General features: G+C 44.5%; 1 protein-coding gene across 1 annotated transcript in view; it reads right to left on the reverse strand.

The window, feature by feature from the left end:
• Positions 1-27,243, reverse strand: part of LOC306942867 (myelin transcription factor 1-like protein) — a gene marked incomplete at its 5' end in the record, with an annotated part of 89,226 nt that overhangs the window by 30,676 nt on the left and 31,307 nt on the right. Inside the window, 6 exons of the mRNA XM_079529015.1 lie at positions 1,119-1,346; positions 11,861-12,171; positions 12,932-13,164; positions 16,042-16,161; positions 18,760-18,850; positions 25,403-25,537. Of these exons, the coding sequence (XP_079385141.1) occupies positions 1,119-1,346; positions 11,861-12,171; positions 12,932-13,164; positions 16,042-16,161; positions 18,760-18,850; positions 25,403-25,537 (1,118 nt within the window). The remainder of the gene's footprint in view (positions 1-1,118; positions 1,347-11,860; positions 12,172-12,931; positions 13,165-16,041; positions 16,162-18,759; positions 18,851-25,402; positions 25,538-27,243) is intronic.

Raw genomic sequence — 27,243 nt, forward strand, 5'->3', positions numbered from 1 at the left:
GAAGTAACCCAGAATACAATCAGACTGCAATGCAAATATTTTAACTTGGAGGCTCTGAGTGCAGAATTAATTGCTTGGAGGCAGAACATTCCGGCTGGGGCCAGACGTGAAAAAAGACAATATTGATATTGCACGCCGAGTATATAATATTTTAAGGTGGCACCCTGAATTCAACACGCACCACTTTTTCATCATGGTGCGTGCCACAACCAGACGTGTCATGAAACAACACACTGTCTCAGCCAAAGAAAAGCCCCCCCCACCGACTGGAATGGTCGACAGTACCACTAAACAATGTAAACCAGTGCTTCTCAAACTTGAAATGATATTTTTGAATAGTCAAAGTATGAAAAAGGAACAAAAAGGCCGAAACGTTGCTGTTTCCTTATTAAAAGTCGGTTCACTGCATTTGAAGACAGTGTGCCTTGCTTTTGTGGTTAAAATGATGGTGATGCTACTTTCATTAATTTTATTTTCATGGGTGCCATGAGGGGCTTCGTGGGCTGGTTTCAAGTGGTCTCCTTAATCTGCATTATGTCACCCAATGTGTCCCGAAATGTTTAAAACATTGAAAGCTGCACCTTAGTTTTGCTTTTAACTGTGTTTTTTGTATTAACTGTTTTTAACCTGCCCTGAAAGGCGCCTTATAAATAAAAATAAAATAAAATAATTATTATTAAAGGCAAAAGGCATGACCGGCGTCACGGTCCGGATCGCTTGCCTAGCGGTTCGGGCATCAAGGCACCAATGGGGGTTCCAGCCCCCATCTCGACAGCCTTTGCTGCGCGTCACTCCCCATCTCCCTTTCCCAGTTTCATATCTACCTACTGTTAGTACTGTACTATCAATAAAGGCATAAAAAGCTCAAGAATTTTTTAAAAAAAGGAAAAAAAATAGAATCCCAATCATTTAACTAGGCCTACTTTAACCATATTTTATACTCATTGAAAGATCTTGAAAATCGGTGCAAATCTTTGATCTTTTTTTATTTTTTAAGCGAACAATTAATCAACATAAATCTTTGCTTCTGGGAGTCCCTGGCAGAGGATCGATCGGGTATTTTTTTTAATCTCCCACCTGCTTGCTGCTGCCCACTCCACCCTCTAGCCTGGTCCTACCTCCTTATCGTCCTCGTCGATGCGTTTGATCTTGGTGTAGTCTACGGGCAGGTCCCAGCAGTCGGCGGTGGGGTCCGCCATGCTGCCGTAGCAGCGGGAGCCCATCAGGGCAGCCTGTCGCTGGGGGGACATGGGCTCCAGAGGGGTGAGGACCGCGCCGCCCCCGCCCAGACGCTTGCTCATGCTCAGGTCCAACGTACCGTTCTCGTCAACGTCTCGGTTGGGACTCTGAAAGGTGTTTGTGTGGCGTGTATGTTTGTTTTTGCGCGCGCACGTGTGTGTGTGTGTGTGTGGTTTAGCGTGTGGGGAAGGGATGAATGGATGCACAGAATATAGGAAGACATGGATGGAGAGAAGGGAAATAAGAGAGAGAGAGTTTTCTGATTAAATAACAGTCAATCGATCAAGACCTGAGACCAGATTCTACAAAATGTCTTCTAACAGTTTTCTGAAAAACCTATCAGTGGTTCTCAAACTATTTCATATCAAGGACCCCCAGAACTATCTGTATTTGGCCGCGGACACCCATCTGAAAATTATGTTGTACCATATACTGCATACCGTTACCGTATATTAAAAGATTTGCGCCACATTATCATGATTTTGTTTTTAAATAGCAGATCTACAAGCTTCGTAGCACGGCACTCAGTGTCGCGCAATGAGCTTGTACATGTGCCATTTTTCAACAGCTAAAGTTTAAGATAATGGTTGAAGTGGTTAAACGCCAAAGATGCGACACAGATGCGTTCCAGGTCTTAATTGGTTATTGTTCAGGTATGGGCAAATTAAACAGCAGTATATATATAGTACTCCAAAGGCGGACAGAGGAAGAGCCTGATTTTGTTTCCTAAGAATGGAGGCGATGCCGGGCGCTCCGCGTTTGAGTCCATCTATAGATATGTCTGGAAGCGTTCAAGGACCTGGAACCATTGAAGCATTGAACCAGACGTAGGAATGAGGAACGCTGTGAACCTTGTGCTTCAAGGTTCACCGCGTTCTACATCGTTACGTCTTGTGTACGACACACACAGGTCGCCAACAGTACAAACATGCCCTTTGTTCTGCTTCCCAAGACATCGTAGTAGCACCGATAAAATATAATAAATATAAATATAATTTTGTAAACAAATGTCGTGATCACACGCGTGAGCTTGTAGGTTGGCTATTTTCACCATGTCCTTTAAAAAAATACTTAAAAAATAAAATAGAATAATATCAAAGCAACGATTAGAGACATACAAGGTTTCCACCCGTCAGCAACGATATATAATAACTTTAACAGCACACAGGATGAATCAAGCACATGCTAATAATGTTCAGAGGTATCTCCTTTATGTTTGGCCAGCTCCATCCGAGCTGCAACAGGGAGGGAGAGGTCCTCAGCATGCCAAGGACAAACTGCATCCCTCTGCCAACCTACCCCTCCCTCACCATCTCTCTCTCTCTCTCTCTCTCTCTCTCTCCACGTCTGCACTTGGATTCTGTGCCGTTAGACTGGTGTGTGTGTGTGTGTGTGTGTGTGTGTGTGTGTGTGTGTGTGTGTGTGTGTGTGTGTGTGTGTGCGGCACGCGCATGCTTGTGTGTGCGCGCGCGGCACGCGCATGCTTGTATCTGCTCATGTGTTTGTCTGTGTGTCACTATGGGGACATCCAAATTAGTGTGTTGTGAGGAATGGAAGCATCCGGAGCCAGGCTGCACGTGTGTGCGTGTGTGTGTGTGTGCGCGTGCGTGCGCGTGTGTGTATGCGTGCATGTCTGTCTGTGTGAGCCTGATTTGAGTGGACACCACAGGGGAACTGGGGGGGTTTAGGGTTAGGTGTGGTGTGGTGTGGTATGTGTGCACGCGCGCGCGTGCGTGTGTGGTGTGTGTGCACGCGTGCGCGCGTGCGTGTGTGTGTGTGTTGTGCGTGCGCGCACACACGTGAGGTGGTTGGCAATGAGCATTTCCCAGAACTAGACCACAGCCGGCTCGCCAGCCAGCCAGCCAGCCAGCCAGCCAGCCAGCCCCCCAAAATAGACGGAACTACATACGATGGTGTTCCTGAACAAACTGGGCCATGGTCTTATACCAGTCTGACTGCACCCACAACATCACTCACTTCCCTTCCCTCGTGGACGCATGTGTGTGCCTGCATAGGTGCGAGCGTCTGTCTGTGTGTGTGCCTGCATGCATGCACGCAAAATGTGTATGTGTGCGCCTGTGTGTGTGTGTGTGTGTGTGTGTGTGTGTGTGTGTGTGTGTGTGTGTGTGGGAGCGCTTTCATCTACATCTGGCACAAATGTACCAAGAGATCCCCGCTTCCCCTCAAGGCCTGTGTTTTTAGAAACAAGCATGCGCACACACGCACACGCACACACACACACACACACACACACACACACACACACACACACACACACACACACACACACACACACACACACACACACACACACACACACAACACGCGCGCGTGTGTCCCGCTTGTGTTGTGTGTGTGTTTACCACCTTGCCCTTGCTTTCATTAACATCCCTTTCTCTGACTCCTCTCTTCTCATATCCCCTCGCCTTTCTTTTTATGCATTGCACTCTCTCTCTCTCTCTCTCTCTCTCTCTCCTTGTCGGTGAGAAGGAAAGCCCGCTCTAATGCTGATTCAATCCGACAGTGTCCCCGGGGGTGGATTCTCCCCGTGTCTCGACCGAAAGCCAAAAAAAAAGAAAGAAAAGAAAAACGAAAAGAAGAAGGAAAAAATAACAAAAAAGACGACAACACTAACAACGTTTATGATGCAGCTCTCTTGGACTCAGAGGATTAGCTGATAGATTTGGGACTTGGGATCAACGTGGCATGAATCACAAACCCGGACAACAACACATTCTGTGTGTGTGTGTGTGTGTGTGTGTGTGTGTGTGTGTGTGTGTGTGTGTGTGTGTATGTGTGTGTGTGTGTGTGTGTGTGTGCGTGTGTGTGTGTGTGTGTGTGTGTGCTGCAGTACACAATAGAAATCCAGAGTGTTACTGAGAGAGTGTTTGGAGTTCCAAACAGCACATATAGGATTTAACTGTAATATACAGAATAAAAAAAACAACTTCTGATGAGTTTCACACGGGCAGCGACTGACGCGTCTAGTAATTCATCTTTAATGAGAGGCGTGCGCGCATATTGGACACACAGAGAAGTTGAGGGGCGACAACGTATTTATGTGGCCGCGGTCCTGTGAAATTGTCGCCTATTTTGTGCACACGCCCGCGGCTGACTAGACCTGGATTGCGTTGACCTTTTTTTTCTTTTCTTTTTTTTACGCTATGCGTCCCACGCCCCTCATGAGCAGACCTGTCGCTGATCCAGGCGACATTCCCGACCAGGTCTGCGTCACACGCTCCCGGTCTGAAAAGACATTAAGTCTGTATCGATCTGGTCGGAAAAATAATAATACTAATAATGAGATTTGGGCAGAGAAGCCAGTATGTCATAGAGCACAGGTGGGAAATGCATGGTGGCAGTACAGTGGCAGGTACAGTGGCTGGTAATATAGTGCTGGTTCATTGTGCAAAATAAGCTCTACCTAGCCAACGCTACCCTTGACCCTCTGGAAAAAGGCGGATTTACATCTGAAGACGACATCTTTCTTATATCGTTATGAGAGCGGCAGTGTCTCGGGAGGTAGAGTAGGGCGGCCGCCTGGGAATTAGAAGGTTCTCGGTTTGATTCCTGGCTATTGCGAATGAGTTCGTGTCAAAGTGTCCTTGAGCATATTATAGAAGTGTCCTTGGGTATGTAAATGTGCCCTTTATAGGCCTATTCCATGGTTTGAAAAGTGGCCAGTTGAAGATATTTGAGCACTTGATTTGATTGACTGCTGTTAGAATTGTTGATATTTTACATGCCAAAATAATAAAACTTTGCTGTTGGGAGGAAACCACCTAACTCCATTTTTGAGGTTTTAGATTTGTATTATTATTTTTTCATAAATCAATGCTATTGAACACCTTTTACGTCTATGTGTTGGTTACAAAATATTGAACCAATGAAAAGTAGTAAAAAGTGCTTCATGGGACAAAACCTATTAACTCCATTGGACCCTCAAACTGTCTGCTAAAGCTATTGTTTTAAAAATATACGAGTGGTGCAACCACTCCCTTACGGAGCTATGTGTGTGGGTGGGTGGGTGGGTGGCTGGGTGCGCCTGAGCACGAAAACAGCACGGTTGTTTTTCACCACCTGTGCGCAACCTAACACACACACAAACACACACGCACATATTAAATGTATATATGGTGATTTTGGGTGTGCCCGTACAGTACAGTGACAGTACTGTACAGTAGAGGGACCCCCACACGGTAACTCTGTCATTTCTCAACCGTTTCGGACGCGGGGCGGCTCGCCGGAATCGGGCCGGCACCCTGGGTGCGTTCCTGTGGGTCTGGAACCCCCCCCCCCACCCCCACAGGGACCCCCACACGGAGTTGCACCACTCACTTCACACAGGTGTGATTTTTTCTTAATTTCCTGAAGAAAAATAGATAGTTAGTTGTTTTCTCCCCGACAGCAGATATATAACATATTCTAATGGCAAGTTTTAATGTACAGAGAGAAGTGCGATGGAAGCAGATGGGAAGGGAGAGAGAGTATAGAACACAACGCCGAGGGAGAATGAGAGAGAAAGAGAGACAGAGAGAGAGAGAGAGATAGAAAGAGAGACAGGGAGGATTAAATTGCATTCTACCGTATGTCAGCGTCCAATTAAGGTGACCACCGGACTCCATGGTACCCCGAATTAATAGGACCGCGGAGGAGGCTGTGCCCTGCCTCCTTCATTACGGACCACCCAATCCTCCCCTGACCCCCCCCCCCCCCCCCCATCCCCCCCGCTGACCCCTGGACTCCGTTGCCATGGCAAAGCCGGGCGGACGACGCCGGAGCGTGATAGGTCAGTGGTTTAATTCCACAACACATTATTTCCACCTGCCTCCACCTGCCTCCTAGAATAAAACCAACCTCTCGTCTGTCTGTCTGTCTGTCTGTCTGTCTGTCTGTCTGTCTGTCTGTCTGTCTGTCTGTCTGTCTGTTTTTATCTGCCTCCACCAATTTCTTCTCTATGCAATAAAGTGGTTCTCAAATATTTTCGTACCAAGGGCCCCCAAATTGATATACCTGTAGTGTATACTAGTAGTTTTTGCCATGGACCCCCATCTGAAAATGTTTTTTTTGCTCGAGTCCATGGACCCCCGTAAGAGAACATTTGTTTTAAAATCTAAATCATAACTTCTCAAACAATTTCAAGATTTTTCAAAAATCACATGACAAAGTAATAGGGCTTATCCCTAGAATACTAAACTAAACTTTTGTCAAATTAACCATCACTAAACACGGGTATATTGTGTAATATATTCCATAAAAAAATACTTCTCATCAAAATATTTTTAAGTACAGCAATACATGGCAATTAAATCATGACTTTTGGGTCATGTGAGAATGGTTCAGTGAAAAAATATATATATATTAAAAAAAACAAAACATTGTGGGAGTATGGGATTTTTCTCTATTACTCTAAACTCAAAATCACTAAACTCGTACCTGCCTGTAGAAAAAAACAGGGATGTGGGCAGGGAAACAAACCTACATCTATGATGAAGGTACTGAAAGACCCATCCACCTCAGACATCAGCAATATTATGTATTGTCCGGGTGAAAATCACCCGTGTTTAGTGTTAGGGTTAAGTGCTTAAAGGACCATACTATCACATCAATACATTGTCTATTCACAGCTTCAGCTATAATGTACGTACAGCATATCTTACATAAACAGACATGCATTTTCCATTTAGAATTATTTGCATTATACATTTTTGTCATTACAGTGTAAGCTGTGCTTTCCTGAATAATTGAGTTAATGTTGACTTAATAAGTTATGGACTTTTGTTCGGAAATCAATCGTGTCTCCTGGGACTGTTTGTTGACTTTTAAAATTGATTCACGCTTTTAAAATGCATTTAAAATGCAAAGATAACTCTGACAAACGATAAAAGCAAGTTGATTTTCACACCGTACTGAAATAACTGGAAAGCATCTGCAACAATCTAATAAACTATGATTATGTGCTTTTGAAACGGCCATTAGAAATGTCAACTGTGAGTCAAAATCTGTGACATACAGATGGACAGAAAGGCACGCACGCATGCACTGTATACAGACGGACAGACAGACAGTCAGACAGACAGACAGACAGACAGACAGACAGACAGACAGACAGACAGACAGACAGACAGACAGACAGACAGACAGACAGACAGACAGACAGACAGACAGACAGACAGACAGGACAGTGCAGTGTGTAAACCGTAAAGGAACAGGGTGTACCGCGAGGTGAGCTGAGGTGTCGAGATGAAAGAGGCAGGAGAAGCTCTCTGAAGTTTCTCCTTCCCCCGTCTTCCCTTCCTGCCCTCAGAGCATCCTGTCTGTCTGCCTGTCTCTCTGCCTGCCTGTCTCTCTGCCTGCCTGCATGCCTGCCTGCCTGCCTGCCTGCCTGAATGCCTGCCTGCCTGCCTGCCTGCCTGTCTGTCTATCGCACACTAGGGCATGGGAGTGGGTAGAAGGCAGTGAGACAGGGAGCCATCCTGGAGTGGGTAGAAGGATATACAGGGAGGCATCCTGGATGCTTCAGGCTCCAGTTCCCACCAAGTAGCAGATCCTGCTGCTGCTGCTGCCATGTCTACTTCCCCTCTGGGAGGCTGTACTAGCCTCCATCTCTGTTCTTCTCCACCCGTACACTCTCCTCTCCTCTCCTCTCCTCTCCTCTCCTCTCCTCTCCTCTCCTCTCCTCTCCTCTCCTCCTCTTATGCACTTATTTTTCCCTCTCTGTCTCCCTCCCTGTTTCTCTCTCATTCTACCAGCAGTCAGTGCTGTCAACATTAACATTAGGCACCCCCCCCCCCTCTCCCTCTCTCTCTCTCCCCCCTTCCCTTCCTCCCTCGCCCCCATGTACCAGCTGAGCATCTCGCAAGGCTCAGATAATGCGAGGAGCGCCCGTCACCTTATCTGCTCTGAGATGACACATTGGGCTCGCGCCGTGGCAAACGGCCGTTTCGTCGCCTCGCTCCTATCTGATCCGAAGACGGGGGGAATAAAACACTGGGCCGCCGCGCCACGGGAGACTGAGGCATAGCTATACGTAGCCCAGCTTTAATGGAATGTGCCTGGTTTTGTGTGTGTGTGCACACAGAGGGACTGTGTGTGTTTGCTGTGTTTCTGTGCCTCTGCGTATGTGTGTGTGTGTGTGTGTGTGTGTGTGTGTGTGTGTGTGTGTGTGTGTGTGTGTGTGTGTGTGTGTGTGTGTGTGTGTGTGTGTGTGTGTGTGTGTGTGTGTGTGTGTGTGGGTGTGTGTTGTGCTTAAAGGACCACTTTGCCACTTTTCAACCTATCTTCATGTAATTGGACCCAACTAATGTTCATGATAAAATACCACAATCTTTTTCTACTCGGTCTGTCTTTCATAGGAGGGCTGGGGGCTTTTTTTCTCTTTTTTTTAACCAAGATTTTTTTGAGGGGTGCTAGGTCCTATATATTCAGTTGTAGTGTAGATTTTCGTCTTACACAAACATTAAATTCCCATTGACAATGAATGGAGAATTTAGGTCATATGTGGAATTCCAAGCTCATTTATGAGGGAGGAGGGGGGTTTCCGGGAGGGTATAGCACTATCCTATATGCACCTCAGAATTAAACATTTTTCAGTAAATGTTTTAATTGATATACAGTTGGGTGCCACCGATATTGTCCCTCATTATTTGACCCATTTAGGCCTGACCTCAACATTTTAAAAAATCCTTCTAAATCCTCCAGTTTTCTGAAATAAATATTTTCACGATTTTTCAAAAATAGCAGACCTACAAGCTTGTAGCGCGCCACTCGGTGGCACGCTATGAGCTTGTAGATCTGCTATTTTTCAATAGCTAAATTATAACAATGTTTAAAACACCAAAAGGGGTTCCCGCCCAAAATGGGTTAACTGTCCTTTTGCGCAGATCACGCAAACCTCAGCAAAAAGAAAAGGACAATATCGATGGCCTCCAACTGTATCAGGTTGAGTTGTTAACAACCATAATACAGTATAGTTTGGCCTGCATGGGTAGAGCCCTCGTCTTTGGAGTTCTGACTCAAATATTTGCTTCTGGGGAATCCCTGGAACAAAATATTTTGAAATGGTTATCCGTGGCCAAATACGGATCGTTCTGGGGGTCCTTGACATGAAACCTTTGATCACCACTGATACATTTTTCAGAAAACTGCTCAGGTCTTAGCAGGGTTAATCAAGCCTTACATCGTAAGATGTTCGAAAATGAATACAATACTTGGTCATACTACACTACAGCGTCACACAAAGCAAAAAAAACTAAACTAAACGCAAGCAACGTTTTTCCACTAACACGTCCAGAATGCACAATGAATGCATTTCAGTGAACAATAACCACGTTTTAAGTGCTTCGGGGATCCTTCCTGAAGACATTTACATTACGCTCCATTACGCTTAATGAAACGTAACTGTCGACGGCACGCTTATGCCATGAATTTGAAGGGCATATCGTAACAGTAAGTCATGAACATTTACTGAACACGTGCAACATTTCGCTCTGAAACTGTTATCATCATCATACGTCATTTTCACAACGAACACATTGATGTTTCTTAACGATTGGATTGAGTCATCGTGAACGTGTCAAGAATGCATAACGGATAGGGTTGCACCGATATGGAAATGATACAGATACCGATATTTGAAATAACAATTTAGCCGATAGCCGATACTATACCGATTATGTTTATTTCATTTTTGATGTTTTTATTTCCTGCTTTTGTGCCAGGGAAACAAATACATCTTCAATACAAGAAATACATGTTCAAAATCTACAGCTTGGCAGGCTGCAGATAACCAACACACCAACATAGCCAACGCAAAATGTGTGTTTATCAATAACAGCTACTGCCATTGGCTAATGTCAGCTTTACCGATATTGACCGATAACGGCAAATATCGGTCCATACCGATACGGATATGTGGCCGGTGCATCGGTGCATCCCTAATAATGGAGGTTAACCACTTAAACTAATATGGTACTTCATTGACAGCGGGGTCCCCCAGGGCTCTGTACTTTGTCCGCTACTCTTTCCCCTCTACACCAAATCCTCTCTGCAAAACGGGGCTCTGACACCACATGGGCTCTGATGCCTCTAACAGTGAGTGCCAGGGTTCGATTCCCAGGACTTGGCAGACCTTTGCTGCTGTTTCCACTTTCCAGTCAATGGAAATATAGCCTCCGATGTACGACAGCGCGACATGCTGTGAACTTGTAGATCTGCTATTTGGCGAATGCTCAGCTATTTTCAGCAAATGGTCACTCTGTGCATATGATAGGCCCAGCATAGAGATGCTATAGGCTCCAAGTGGTTAATGATTGAATTGAGTCATGGTGAATGCGTCACTCAAGAGCGCATAACAGAGGTCAATGGACCCCCCCTCTCGAACCCTTTGATCTCCTTTGCAGGGCATCGCTTATCTCTAATGAGGAGGATAGTCATCTACAAGCTCCAAAACGCACAACGCTCCCATCTTCAAAAAACAAGTGGCATTTTCTTGGCATCCAGGGACTGAGTGTGCACAGTTTGGCATTGACTGGGCCAACGGTGCCGGAGATTAGCTGTACACAGACACACGGACGGACACACGGACACACACACGGACGGAGTGGAGACAATAATTTTCTGACATTTTAACAACATAGATTTTGTATGGTGCTCCATGGCACTAATATCATTTCAGATGGGGGGGGATCTGCAGGCAATTTCGTCTCTGGTGGATGGAAACCTCATATGTCCAAAACTGTTACTTTTCAGGACTCAAATCCAAAAATGGCTAAAGTAGAAGATCTACCGGCTTTTCGAGCGTGCGGATCTGCTACTTTTGGTGCGTTTGTGTGACGCTGTAGTACGATCGAGTACGGTGTTAATTTACGAAGAAGCAGAATATGGAGATAAGGGTTTTGTCCCCGACAGCAACAACATTATAAAAACTGTTTACAGAACCATAGCGTGTCCTACTGTCCTACAGCAGTGGTTCCCACAGTGGGGTCCGGGGACCCCTAGGGGTCCTTGAGGGAGTTCCAGGGGGTCCCCAGTTAACCCATTTAGGCCTGACCTCAAAATTAAAAAGAAATCTTCTAAATCCTCCAGTTTTCTGGAAAAATAATGTTCACGATTTTTCAAAAATAGCAGACCTACAAGCTCGTAGCGCGCCACTCGGTGGCGCGCTATGAGCTTGTAGATCTGCTATTTTTCAATAGCTAAATTATAACATAATGAACCAAAAGGGGTTCCCGCCCAAAATGGGTTAAATTATAGTTTGGAACCAAATGGACCCTTATGGGGCTGTATCTCTGTGAGTGTACAAATGGAACCAAATGGACCCTAACAGGTCCACTTGGTTCCATTTGTACACTCTCAGAGTTAAATTAACATTGATTTTACAATATCAATTCGGGTCCCAGAGATAGAAATGCCATTAAATGGGGGGTCCTTAGACTAATGCATGTCAAAAGGGGTTGAGAATCACTGCTAGAGCCGTCAAAATCTTCTCTTATGGGGGTCCCTGCATGACACATCTTTTCAAATGGGGGTCCGTCGGATAATTAGTGTCAATTTGGGGGTCCTTGACCTGAAAAAGCCTGGGAACCACTGTCCTAGAGTATAGCGCCCCCCACCCCCCTACCTGAGAGCACAGGTCCTGGGGCTTGCCGCCCAGGCCGTGGGGCATCTCCCGGCAGCGCGTGGACAGGTTGAGGATGGCGGTAGCGGCCATGTGCGCCGCCTCCATGTCGTGGCTGTAGTCGAAGCTGCTCTTGCTGCAGGTGCTGCTGGCGCTGCTGCCCCCTCCGTGTCCGCCATGTCCTCCTCCACCACCACCACCTCCTCCTCCTCCACCTACTCCACAGCTCAGGCTGCTCAGGCTGTTGCTGCTGCTGGGGGCGTAGGAGCTGGTGCTGCTGCTGGCCGAGCTGGAGTTCTTGCAGTAGCGCTTGGCTGCGAGGGGGGAGAAAAAAGGTCGGGGAAGCGCATGCGTCACACACGGGTTTGACGCGTTGTTGTCTTGTTGGCGCAGCGACAGGGGTTGTTAATTTATAACCACTTATTACATGGCTTGGTTGAATGCTTGTTTGATTCCGATTGGTCAATCACTGAATTCAGCGGTGTGTTATTTCTTGATAATGACCCGCTCCGCTCTATAACAGACCGCTGCCAAATTCAAAGCCTCAGAGCACCTGGCTGCGCTGCTTGGATTTTATGCTGAATCCAACATGACAGCCATGTAAACAAACACACAATGTCATTTAAAACTAAACGTTGTTTTGAAAACATTTGAAGCGAGAAATAGACGATGCAGTAACCGAAAATGGATTCCAATTAATCAGCACTCACTTCCTTGTGTTCCGAGGTGACTGTGTTGCGCTCTGCTGGACCAACTTGGAATGCTTTCAATACCAAAAGCAGCACTAGTGTATTTTCTGATTTCCGATTAAGCTCTCGCTGATAAATAGCCGAGAGGCAAGGATTGTGTCGCGTCGTGAACTTGTCGATCTGCGATATTCAGCGAAAGCTTTCTCCACGATACCGACACTATGGGGTTTAAGTGGTTGTTGTAGTTAACTAAAACTAGCCACGGAAACTACAATAGGAAACTTTTTTTTTTCTTCCAAATACAAATTAAACGAAACCAACATGAAATGGCTGTAAACAGAATAAAATGATATGTAGGTACTGTAAGCAGTGGGCGGCGGCGTACCATCGTATCCTTTGGGCGAGGTGTCGCGGTGGCCGTGGTGGACCTTGGGTGCGATGGCCCGTTTATTCCCGCCGTACGCCCCCTGGTGGCTGCCGTCGAAGGCGGAGTAGTCGAAGCTGGTCTTGGAGTACTTCTCGAGCTCCTTGGCCAGGTTGGAGCGCGGCGTGCTGGTGGAGACATTGTTCTTGTAACCATACTGTGGAAACTCCAGTTGTTTGACAAAGCACATAGGCCTGGAAAATAAATGGACCAGGGGGTGGAGGTTGGACTGAGGCACACAACATTGTTGCCCAGCATGGGGTGGGTGGGGGTGGGGTAGGGTGGGGTTTGGGTGGGGTAGGGTAGGGTAGGGGGGGGGGGGGCTCCAAGGTTATTATAGATAACCAAAACCAAAATAATAAAATAAAATGCTCTGTTTCCCTTGAAAAGCATTGGCAGAATCCGCCCTCATACAGTAGGTAGAATTAAACTTCTGCGTGACCGCGCCCTAAGGGTGCAGTCATTGGTGTGACCGCGCCCTAAAGGTGCAGTCATTGGTGTGACTGCGCCCTAAAGGTGCAGTCATTGGTGTGACCGCGCCCTAAAGGTGCAGTCATTGTTGTGACTGCGCCCTAAAGGTGCAGTCATTGGTGTGACCGCGCCCTAAAGGTGCAGTCATTGATGTGACCGCGCCCTAAAGGTGCAGTCATTGGTGTGACCGTGCCCTAAAGGTGCAGTCATTGGCTCATTGCCACTTACGGATTTCCGCAAAAGAATGCTCTGTTCCCATTGAAAAGCAAAGACAGAATCAAAGTTCGCTGTAACTCAAAGTAATATTTTTTCCAATAATAAGAAGTAAACTAAACTAGCAAACCCGCTTTAAAAAACACATTAATAAAACTAAACTGAAATAAAGTCAAAACGGTAAATGAAAAATGTCAAACTATAATAACCTTGGGGGGAGCATCGGTTCAAAAAATATGAGTGAGAATATGGAAAATGATGCTGTAGGAAATAGAGCTGGGCACACAGGGCTGGTGGTCTGCTCTGCTCTACTGGGCTGGCGGGTGCCATGCACTGTGAATCCCTAAGTGGGAATTTAACCCTGAGAGCATACAAAACGGAACCAAGTGGACCCTCAGTTTTACACTCTCAAAGTCATGGTTGCATTTGGGTCCAGTTGTATACTGTCAGAGTTAAATAAACACTCATTTAAGGTTTAGTACAATGATTGTGCTCCTCTCTCCTTTCTCCTTAGAAGATATTCTAAAGACTACAGCAGACTTTCGTGCACTCGTAGAAACTCATAAAAATGAATTCATGTACATTACTTTTATTACGCTCTCATACATGTTTTTTTGTAATAACTTGAATAGTCTTAACTCTTAATCTAAGGCAACAAAGAAATTAAATGTTAAGATCTTGCGTTGTTGTTTTTGATGAATGTTTAGCTATAGACCAAACCATCAACAAAAGACAATTACGATTGCATATGACTTCACATCACAGCATTTTCCATGACTATCAAAGGAGAGCTCTCATTCAAACCCTGGTGCCTTCATCGTGATAAATGAGGCCAATTTAGTTAAAAATCTAATAAAGCGTTTTGCCTTCATAAGTAAACACAGGAGTGAACATGCAGCCTCTGGAATGCAATTCTCAGGAGACCTGAATGCATAAACATAAAACAAACACTGGGGACTCTCAGATGGGGAGTGCACGTTTGCAAAAATAAAGGAAGGGGAGAGGATTATTATTATTATTTTTTTGTAAAACAATAACAGGAAAATCCTCGTCACATTCCGACGTGACGCAATGGGAACACACTAGTCTAGTGCATGTCAAGCACGGTGGAGAGTTCAAACAAAAAAGCCAACCAGGTGCTCAAAGGAGACAAAACTAAAAGTCTAAAAAAAGGTGTTTCTAGGATCAGTGGGTATGCAGGCTTCAAAAGAAAGAGGAGATCCAAGCACTAGAAAAAATGTGGAGAGGATGTAAAGTTAAAACAACGTTTATTATATAAACATTGCCAACATGTGTCAGCCAGTTAAAGATGGAATGCTGTGATTTTTGTACTTTTTCTATGTTTTGTATGTGTCTATGGAGTTAACATTACTTTAATAGATCCCCAGGTGTGGTTATAATATTCAAATTATGTCTTCCTGAAAGCTCAAAGCCTTTGAGTCAAAATGCCCAGTCGAAATACACCAGTTTTAGTGACATCATAACCCTAACCGCACCCCTAACCCCTCCCCTATTATCATACAACAACAAACGTGGGCAAGGCTTAAGGTGGGTGGTGCTAAGGTGAAAACCAGGTATATCCTACTTAATGGGTGGGTGTGGCCACATGAAAACACCATTTTAACACTTTCTGTACACTTTAACAACGTAAACTTAAACTCGCAGCCCCCTGAGGGACCATACAGGTCTTCATCAGGGCAAGAACTGCTGAATACCTTAACTGGTCAAAACATGTTGGCAATTTTCATACAATAAACTTTGTGTTTAACGTTACATCTTCTCCTACACATTTTATTTTAGTACAATGGAGAGTTGCTGGTTTAAGCGCTCAGCGTTACAATGCAGCTCACACACCGCTGAATCCACCCCCTTTAAGACACTAAATAATACCTCATGTCTTTAAACACAACTCTAATCTTGACAGCGGATGAGAGACACACAGACAAACAGAGACAGACAGATGGATAGATAGATAGATAGATAGATAGATGAATAGATAAATAGATAGATATAGATATTGATCACTATGGGTAAATGCAGGTGTCGTGGCAGAAACAGCAAACTATGAAACACAGGATAGGTACAGGTAAGAATACTGCGATAAGAATGAGATATTAATGATGATAAGAATAATACATCATACAGAGTAAACATCATATATATTCTCTCAAATATAATGTCTATTAATGTGTGTGTGAGCGCACGCTGCGTGCGTGCGTGCGCGCGTGCGTGTGTGTGTGTGTGTGAGTGTGTGCGTGCCACTGCCAGTGACTGCTGCTTGCTTATACATGTGACGCACGTGACCTATGGTTCGTCTGCTTCCCATCACAGTGTTTCAGGTGGTTCATTGACTTCATTTCTCACTGAAGGCGGAAGGTGAACCGTACCTTAGCACACGGTCAGATGCCTGGTTGGACTTGGGGACTCCTCCGGTTCCGTCACAGCTCTGGTGCTTCTCCTGGGCTTTGGCCAGCTTCTCAGCTGCGGCGATGGGACACCCCGATAGGCTGTAACGAGACGGGCGAGAAGAGCTAAGTACATGGCACGCAATCTCGGACGGATATTCTGAGAAAGGTCCAAACTGAAGTAAAATTAGCATTCTGTTTTTAAAAAATAAAGGAAAAAAATGGGGAATGGCTTGTTAGGCTACACTTGTCATCCGGCCTGCCCGAAGACTGTGGCACATCTGTCTCTGTCAGCCGATCAATCTACAAAACATGTTCTCTCTTTTTTTTAGTGACGTCTGCTCTGCAGCGGCAGTCTCTGGTTAAAATGTAAAATCATTAATTTCCATAAAGCACTTTGAATAACAACACCACGGGCAACAGCTTGCATATGTATGCTCGAGCGGCTTAAGAGAATTCTCAGAATAGATATTCCCGTAAGGGCAAAGAAATGTGCACATACATATTCCCCCGAACATCCTATATTGCCTTCAGACATGTGCACGCACGCAGGCACATTGCATACACACGCCCACATACTGTACACACACGTGTGCACCTAAGCCAGATGTATACGTCGCACTGAAAACGACCGATCTACAAGCTCACGCCGCCGTCATGTTGCAATGCGTCAGTGAGGTTGTAGTGTACTATTTTTGGTGCACATCCTACAAGAGAGTATAAATGATTCATTAAACGAGTGGTTTTCAACCAGTGGTCCTTGAGGGGGTTCCAAGTGGTCCCGAATGGAGTTGGTAACCAAATGGACCCTTATTAGATCTTTTACCTTGAGAGCATAAAATTTAACCAAATGGACCCTTATGAATCCATTTGGTTCAATTGTATGCTCCTGAGAGTTAAATTATTATACATCTGCATTACTTAATTTACAAGCAGTCTACACAATTAGAGGATGTCAAATAATTGTTATTTTGATCAACGTTTGCCTGTTTTCTCTCCTATCATGGTACCACACCAATACAGCATGGAATTGTGGACACATTCTTATCCAATGACAACAAAATATTCCAAGTCATGGGTCTGAGAGGCTAAAATGCCGAATAAATAATGGACCTTGATATGAAAGGGGTTGAAAACCAGTGCATTAAACTCTCACACAAACACACACACACAAAAGAACAACACGCTACCCTAGCAAAGGTATATAAGGCATAGGATTCCCTGCAGGAGAAGTGACCAAATGTGACAAAAGGCTTGTGTTGTTATTCTTAACCCCCATTATTCTCCATCCGTGCTGTCAAGCCGCACTCTGTCAGCGACCCCGCTGGAGAAATGATCTCCGACAATGGCCTGGAGCCAGTACAGGTGTTAAGTCCCTGGTCCTGGGTACCTGTCATAACGTCTCTGTCGGGCGGGAAACCTCATATGTCTGAAAACAAGTTACTACTTGCGGATCTGCTACTTTTAATGCTACTTTTAATTTAACGAAAACCACACAAAAAGTTAGAAGGTGAAGATAGGAGGTTACTGCCCAAACGCAACGATGAGGAGTGTCCAAAATGTGGGCATGCAATAAGTGATATGGATGTGTAGCCGTTTGCCTGCCCACGGCGAGTCGATCCCCTCGCACTTATACCAGCCTCTCGCCTCTTGGTAAAAACGGAAAGTTTGCGCGTGTGCGTGTGACTGTGCATGTGTGTGTGTGCGCGCGCGTGTGTGTGTGTGTGTGTATCTATCTCGTGTCACTAAAGCGCAGCAGGGAAGCGTTCCTGTCCCTCGCAGGTCTGCACCCTTTCCTGTCACCCCGGCTGAGTGGCAGAGAGGTGCTAATGGCTGCCGCGATGCCCCGGCTCCCCGAGCATCTGCTGCTGTGGGGTGACACTCCTCCCTCACTGTCACCTCACCGCCGTCGCCCGACCGTCTGACAGCTTCTGGCAGGAGTGTGCGCACACTGCTATTTCAGTACGACACCCCACCCCCACCCCCACCCCCACACACACCTGAACCTGATAGATGCCATTTATTCCCCATGAACCGATAAATGATTTAAGTCACGGGAGGTGCTGCGAAACACTCCATGCATTGTTAATAATAATATTCCCTCTCTGTAAAAACAAATTAAAAATAAAATAAAAGCCTAGATATGTTGCTTGTGAACGATTCCGTTTCACATTGGACATTGTGAGGGAAAGGGCATTTTTTTACATTCATTGAATGATTGAACACTTTATTCACAGTTTGCAAATACTGTAGTACAGTGGTAGGATTTTACAATGACGCTAAAAGAATAAAACAAAAGGATAACCTATTGTGATTGTGAAACAATAAGATAACCTATAGATGTGATAAATACAAAATACTAAAAAGACTTGTAGTGGAAATAAAACATTGAAATGGTTTAAACGGAATCCACCGACAATGGACATGCAGCAAAAAAAGATCCTGAGTGTCAATTTAACCGGTTAAATTGATACTCCATCATTTTGCAGTGCAAAATAAATAAAAAAATAAAAAAATAAAAAAATAAAAAAATAAAAAAATAAAAAAATAAAGAAATAAAAAAATAAAGAAATAAAAAAATAAAGAAATAAAAAAATAAAAAAATAAAAAAATAAATCCCAAACTGAAGAGAACGGAGGATGCGACATGGAACGACGTACAGTATACGTCGTTCTCAGACGAGCCGAGCTTGTCACTTACCTCCTGTGGGAGTTTCGGTTGCTATTGACATGGCCGCGTCCGGTGCAGCCCAGCGTAGGACACTTAAGAACATTCTCATACATTGCCAGAACTTCGTATCGGACAGACAGGAAGGAGATAGGGAGGAGGAGGAGGAGCGAAAGACAAGGGAAGGTTAGGAAGCCACCGCAACAATCACGCATGAATTCTATTAGTGTGAGAGGAGCTTGGCATTATAAACATCATTAAGAAATGAGCCCGCGTGAACTCGCATGGCCTCTCCCCTTCATTTTAATGAACACTATAGTCTGAAAGGGGCGAGCACCATATTGCTCCCACTTATCCGTGCCTTTCAAATTAGTATTCATGGAAAATGGACAGCCACGAATAAAATAGAAGACATTTATTAAGTCTAATAAGGACAAAGCTGGCAAGAAAGACACGCAAGAAAGAGACAGGGGGGACGGACGCTGTTTTGGGAGCATGCAGGGAAGCAGCCAACAGCTAGCAATCATGCAAAACACAAGTCCTCTGAAATCAATGGAACCAATAGCCAGACAGACGGAACAAAGCTCTGCAAGCGTGTATGTGTGTGTGTGCGTGTGCGTGTGCGTGTGCGTGTGTGTGTGTGTGTGTGTGTGTGTGTGTGTGTGTGTTATCATCCCGCCGTTGTCAAGACAGAGAAGCGCTAGCTGCCTTCAACACCATTTACCATTAAAACACTCCGTAACCGTCTTCCTCCATCCCCCCGGCAACCAACCGGCCAATTAGATTAATGATCTATAGATGTCCGAGAGGACCTGCCGGAGTTCCTCGGGCGGGGGCACAGAGAGGGGTCGTCTAGACGCCGGTGCAGTGCAGGGCCAGCCAGAGCGGACCCCCCCCCCAAGGCGGCAGATTCATCATTATCACCCCCTTAAACTTTAACCCCTCCTCGTCGTCCCCTCCCAGACATACTAATTAGCGTGCGCTGCAGGTAATTGGACAAAGGCCCCGCCCGCCACCTCCATGTGCCAAGAAAAGCCTCTCTGCATTATGCATGTTCCACTTTTTGTTCAGGGGAGGAAAGTAATTAAGTACACTACTTAAGTACCGCACTTAATTACAATTTTGAGGTATAATTTGTACTTTACTTGAGTATACTCCTATACTTTTACTTCTACTCCACTACAGTACATCTTGGATTGGATCCAAATATTGTACTTTTTTTACTCCACTACCTTTATTTGAAAACTTTAGTTACTAGTTACTTTGTGGATTTTGAGGTAGATTAACCAACCCTATAGCCGATTCGTTTTGACTTTGACATTCTGCATAATGAGTTTCTTCTTTTGGTACTTGAAGTACATTTTGATACCGATACTTTTGTACTTTTACTAAAGTAAATTCCAAACTTGTACTTGCATGTAAGAGTATTTCTACATTGCAGTATTGATACTTTTACTTATGTAAAACATTTGAGTACTTTTTCCACCACTGGTTTTGTTCCTTGACCTGGTTGGCCGCAAATACATATCATTTTGGGGGTCCTTGACATGAAATGGTTGGAGAACCGCCAATATAGCAACATAGGTTTTTCAGAAAACTGTTAGGATTCAGAAGTAGGATCGGCCTTAACCCATTTTTGACCTGACGCCGATTCTTAAAATAATCTCTTCTAAATCCTTTTAGAACAGTTTTCTGAAAAACCTATATGTTTCTATGTCAGTGGTGCTATGCCAGTGGTGCTCAAAATATGTTGTTTCAGGGAAAAAAAAATTGAGGAAAAAATCGTGAAAATGTGGCCCAAATCTTTTAATATATCAGATCTACAAGCTCGTAGCGCGGCACTTGGTGCCACGCTATGAGCTTGTAGATCTGCAATATTTCAATAGCTAAAGTATAACATAATGCTTAAAAAAAGGGGGTTTAACGGGTTAAAAACAAAAACACAGATCCCTGCGCGAGGTGATTAAATATTTGATATTTTTACAGAGGAGGGAAAAAAGAGGTGCAAAATGAGCAAACATGACTGGGACTTAATGAATTTGAGACGTAATTTAATTGTCGTTTTTCACGTTCCCCCTCGGAAACGGGTCCTGCCGCAAAGTATGATTTCCAAATTAAGCGAAGCCGCCGCATTAATAATACATCGTCCACTCAGCGCGGCAAACGTGTTAATAGGCGGTGAAGATTTCTTCATTGCTGTGAGTGGGCCCTGCAGGCAGTTAAGACAGTGTTGATTCCGCCCACTAAGACTATGAGGGAAAAATGTTTGGCGGACTACCTTTTTTCATATAAAAATAAAAACGAAATCTAACCTAAGCTGTGATAACTAAAACTGAGACTAGATATATTGACCATTTCCTCAACAAATAGAAACTAGACTAACATGTTTGGGCTGGACTAGCGGAGAAGAGATTCAGTTACGGTACTGGAGCATGAAACGACTTGTCTTTTAGTTGTACTATAGTACAACTAAAAGACACGTCGTTTTATGCTTGGGTTGCAGGCTGTTAATAGCAGACCTGCAATAAATCTTATGATATTTCGTCGACTAAATCTAGACTAACACCAAAACATTTCAGATGACTAAAATGTGACTAAAGGTGAATGGAATGTTATTCTATGGCGGCGTAGAGAGAGGGATGGCCCTGTCCGCACACCTGGGATTGACGAGTGGGATTGACGACATATCAACGTGGCTGATAATGCATTCTTAAACAGAGACCTGTCAACACCTCAGGCCAACCCGAGCGGCTCACCTTTCAACAGCGCTAGCACTGTGAAGACTGACGGGAGACGTGCACGTGCGTGCGTGTGTGCATGACATGTGTGTGCGTCTGAGGATCCCGGACCACTATGGTGTCCTCAGGGTTGCTACAGTGGGGCCGCAAAGTTTTTAAATTTTTTTTCTTTTTTAGATTAACCACTTGAACTCTATAGCATGCATATTCTTGGGGGAAAATAGCCAACCTACAAGCTCACACCTACTATTTTCAACAATAGTGTATTATGTGTAAACAATCAAACAAGAAGAAGAATAGTCTCAGCTCAAGGGGTCCTTAGTCTTAAAACATTGAAGACCCCTGCTCGAATGTATCCCTTTGAAGTCAACCAAGTCAAAGCCTCAATAAGTGAGAGGAGAACTTCTTCTTGTTATTATTTCTTTCCTCTTTGGAACCCAAAAAAAAAAACATTCTGTGCCGTATCGATGATATCACTTCCCCCCTAAAAGTCAGCTCCATCAAACCAAGTGAGGAAGAGGAGAAGGAACACAGACATCACATCCCACAATCTCCAGTGACAATCAATTCCAAACCTATCAACCCAATTCCATTTTGGGGTTTGACCTGGACAAGGTCAGAGACACTCCCAGAAGAACCCGTCCCAAATTTCGGGGGAGTGGAACACACCTCGAGGTACTGTAGGGACCTTTGTGTTTGGAGAGCTCGCTGCGGAACACAAGAGTGTCACATTTGATAGCGCTGTCCTTTTACAAGCCCCGGGCTTTATATGCTAACTATAATTTCTATGCCATTATTGAGGCCCCTCTTTTATTTTGATTGCAGACGGGGTCGTGGCAGATCATAACGTGATCTTCATGCAGCGGGTTAATGAATCGTGTAAAAGGGGCTTTTATAGAGAAGTTTGCACAAGGTGAATGAGACTAAATAGCCGGGGTGAAATATCAGAGGGGAAAATCGCTATTCATTCAAGGCTAATGTTTATTGCCATCTCAGTTGATCCGTGCTGCGTGGATATGAATAGGCTGCTGCTCTTCGGTGTAACTGGATTTAATTGAGCAAAGAATACAAATCCATGAATGGGGTTTGGCATGCGACTGACCATGGCCACAGCAGCCTGTACACTTTCTGAGGATGTTCCAGCTTTGTGGGAATACATAATTGGCATTAGAAAATCTACTGTAGATCAGTGCATGGTCAGGCCAAGGACCCCTTATATTAGCTGAGAGATGAAGCGGGTTTTATACTGTATTGTATAAAACTCTACACATTGTCATTTTGATTAATACGTTATAATGCATTATAAATGAGCTTATAATGCATCATAGGCTCAGGCGACCTTTAAGTAAAGCGATTTCACGATAAATTACTTTTCTTGTAACCACCGCGATCTGACTTATCCACTCAAATTAAAATCACGAAAAACAAAGGTACTGGATCGCACACAGTGGCAAGTGAAAGATAGACGTTTCGGCTATCCAGCATCATCAGTGTATTTTCTGACATTTAACTCTTGACCTTTGGCTCTGTACTCGGTCTGCTCTCCTTCCCCCCTACACCAAAGCTACTGTATATATCTTGTGCCACACCTTACCTGTTATCCATATACTTATTTGCCATTTTTTACTATTTTAAAATGGTTTAAAATAGCAAATAAGTTTAGGGATAAGGGGTAATGGGTGGCGCAAAATAGGGCCCCAAATCTCTAGGGTTCAAGTGGTTTGTGGTTAATGTAAAAAAAAATATCTAAACTATTTTGCTGACCCCCTGTAGTAAGTCTGAGGGCCCCTAGGGGTCCCAGACCCCCTGTTGAAGACCCATGATCAAATTCCATGCTATTTCTAACCATTATGTGCTGAGTATGAAGTGTATAGGAAAAATATAATATTATAAATACTTATTATAGACTTAGAATGTCTGTGTAGGATAGTAATGTCTGGATGTTGTGCATGGCATTTATGGACATTATTATCCCACCACGTGGAAGAGTTAGAGCTATTCACAGTTGGAAATAATGAACTTGTCAACTCCTGTAATCAGGAGCATTGTCTCTGCTTGAACTAGCCATAACAGAGCTTTCACATTTGAAATTGGTGGCGATGTCCAAAGGAAATGTTTTTCCCCTGCACAAAACGGATATACTATGAAGATGCAGTTCATTATTGTATAGTATAGAGGGTATGCGCATGCATAAAGTGAATGGCAAATCGAGTGGCAAAGGGAATTTAATGTCATTTAACATTGTTTAATGCAATCAGATTTTTCTTTGTGGCTGTCAAGGTCAGCAAGTAGTTTTTTGCCACTCAGTAGGCGTTTCCGCATAACTTCCGGCTATGATGCATACCCTCTATATCATCTCTGTCGGGTGGAACGTGGAAACCTCATATGTCCAGAATGGTTGCCTTTCAGGATTCAAATTCAAAGACCGACAAGCTGAAAACATGTCGCTACACGGCACGTTTCCACCTTGTGGATCTGTTACTTTGGATGCTTTTGTGTGACGCTGTAGTAATAGTATGATCAAGTAGACAGTATGTTAATTATTTACAAAACAAAAACATAAAAAGTTAAAATATGGAGATAGGAGGTGTCTGCCCGACAACAGCGATATACTAGTATGGAATTGAGACACACATAGAATCTAATATAAGTTTAGCCTCCCTGTACAATCTCTAGCAATGGATAGCAAATCTTGAACCTGGGTGCCATTTATGTGCACTTTGTAATGCCTCTGCCTATACACCGAGTTACATCTGTAAGTTATACGCCATTTCGTGACATCCCGCAAATATACTGTAGCTGTGATTGGTCTCCTGTGCTTTCTGTGCTGTGGCGACACACAGGCATACATACTAACATACACTGTATACAGTACAGGCACACCCTGTTGTAAGGCCATGCCGTAAAAAAAAGATAACTGAAATATAAAATAAAAGCATAAAACATTAAAACTGTTCCTTTGGCTAGAGGGCGTACGTGCACTGTATAAATATTAACGTTGAACAAACATGCAGACCGACGGCGATAATGGAAGCAACAAACGGTGGGTGGGATTGCCACGTATACGCTCTCTCAATCACTGTCAGTCAATCCAATGGAACGGGCGGGGGCTGCATGCGCGCTTAAGTAAATCACCGATTGACAGGCCTCTGACAATCCCACCAATCACCGCACGCCGACCGCCATTATGCACACATCAACAAGGCCTCATTTCCACGGCGCACTAGGCAGCCAATCGACAAGCACGACAACCACGACCCCTGCATGCGGGAGTTCAGCTACACAGCGCTGGTACTCAACGTAAGGGTCCGGGGTTCCACGGGGCCCCCACCTAAATTATCGACAGTTATAGGACCCAAATGGACCCCTTGTGTAGCTGTAACTCTGAGTGTCCTATATGGAACCAAATGGACCCTCCTTTATGGGTCCATTTGGTTCCATTTGGACACTTAAATTAGCATGATAGGATCGCAGAGATAAAAACATCGCTCCAAATGGAGGTCAGTCGCCTAATGCATATCAAGCTGGGGGTCCTTGAAATAAACCACTTAAACCCTATATGGTTGGGCGCCGGAGTCCTTTCTGTTATTGGGGGGATTAATGCTTTTGCCAAAAACAGCCGATCGACGACGTGCCGCGTTTGCGAGCATCGGCTATATTGCCTGCGGAAGCTTTCCCCTATACGGATGCTGAGGTTTAAGTGGTTAAAAAGGGGCGTCACTGTACTAACTGTACAGCCAATGACCCCTCCTCTCCCATACAGTACACGTCACATGATCGTCGAGCACTGTATGTATGACAATGCACACATGCACGCACGCACACACACACACACACATGCACGCACACACACAAACACACACAAGTATTACACAACAGCACAAATCATGCAGATTCACAGGGGGTTTTAAAGAGGCGAGCTTAAACGAGGTGCTTACTTTCTGGCGGTACCCTGTCTTTGTGCGGACACCCCGACAGGCTCCGGTGGTGAGGGTACAAACCGGTCACGTGGCCCGTGCCGTCGCAGCCCGGCGTCGGACATCGGCTCTCCTTCTTGTCGCCGCGCGAAGAATCTGCGTTCGGAAAGGAACATATCGTTGCTGTCGGGCAGAATCCTCTTATCTCCATATTCTAACTGTTTGTGTTTTTTTCCCCTGTAAATGAACGCCCTACTTGATCAGACTACAGCGTCACACGGAAGCATCTAAAGTAGCAGATCCACAAGCTCGAAACGCTGTGTGAAGAGACACGTTTTTGAATTTGAATCCTGAGTAGTAACAGTTTTGGACAGAGATGGTTTCCAGCAACAAATACAGTATACAAACACATCACATCACATGGAAAGCTGGACAGAGAGCACCAAATGAACGCCAAAGTGTCATTCAAGCGAAACAACACATTCAAAATGCCTGATTGCTTCGGAGTGCCGAACAACACAAAAACGCCTCGCCACGCCACTGAAAGCTCGCTGACCCTGGGAGAAAAAAAGAAGCAGAAGCGAGGACTCGCTTACGAACGTACATCACGTACAGTATGTACGGCTGTAACCATGGCGACCATGTAATGTCAGGCGCAAGTTTGCTGTGACTAAAAGCGGTTATCTTTACAGATGTCAGCCGGTCGCCAGGGGAGTTTCCAGAACATACTGTAACGTTACATGTGTGGAACCATAAGGTGAGATATGAAATTACTATAGTAACAGAAGATATTTCACATCACTATAGGCTATTTAAAATGTGAGACACAGCTGCAACGGGAGCAGATGGTACGTTGCCTAAGATGATTATTCTTTGTTTTCCGATGATGGAAGAAGTACACTATTTATTTTTTTCACTTTCACACGGTAAAAGTAGAAATACCACGACATAAATATACTTGAGTAAAAGGCCTGCATTAAAGCAGAGTATGTTAATAGAATGTGTCAAAGGTCGTGTCTCACCAAGATCTGACGTGAATTTTGACCTGGTTGTCAAAATAGTTTTTTCTCCTGAGCAAGCAGGCATGCAGGCTCTATTAGCTCAATGGTAAAACATGTCAGCACTTGCACTGCGGCACAGGACCGGGTTCAAATCCAGGGTAGAAAAGGAGAGTTACATAGTGCAGCTTTAAAACTTTTACTTGCGTAAAAGTACAAAAGCATTGGCATAACAAATATGCTTCTCCATACCAAATTGAGTTCTCAAATGTTTTTTCTTTTTCAAAAGATATCAGATCTACAAGCTCACAAGGTGTGGGCTATTTCCCATTCTCTGAAGTCTGAAATAGGGTTGTGTACTACTAATCCTACGTTAACATTTGTGAGGAGGACAGACCTCTGAAATCACTCCGACATAACCATAAACAAACCCAATACGCCCAAATATAGGCATGTTACTATGATTAAACAAACCCGATACAGCAATTATATAGACATATATGGAGAGCCGGTTGTCCAGGATCACGGATTTGACCACTATGGGCGTGCATATATGGGACTGACGCACTTCACTCAAGGGAGTGTGGTGGCTGGCATCGAGTTATTTGGATATGTGGGTGTCCAGAATCACCAATCCAAACGATACGGCACAGTATATGGATATCAAGTTGTCCAGAACCGGTGTATGTGGGAATAAAAGGGATAAAAGGATACCCAAGTAAAGTAATAGTACGTAAAAATGATACCCGAGTAAATGTACTTAGTTACTTTTCCACCAATGTCCGATTCCGGCACATCGTCCTTCCTATTTTTACTTCAAACAAACCTGATCTCTCTGTGGCTTTTGGAGACTCTGCACAAGGT

This window comes from Electrona antarctica (assembly GCF_951216825.1).
Source record: "Electrona antarctica genome assembly, chromosome: 18".
Lineage (NCBI taxonomy): Eukaryota > Metazoa > Chordata > Actinopteri > Myctophiformes > Myctophidae > Electrona > Electrona antarctica.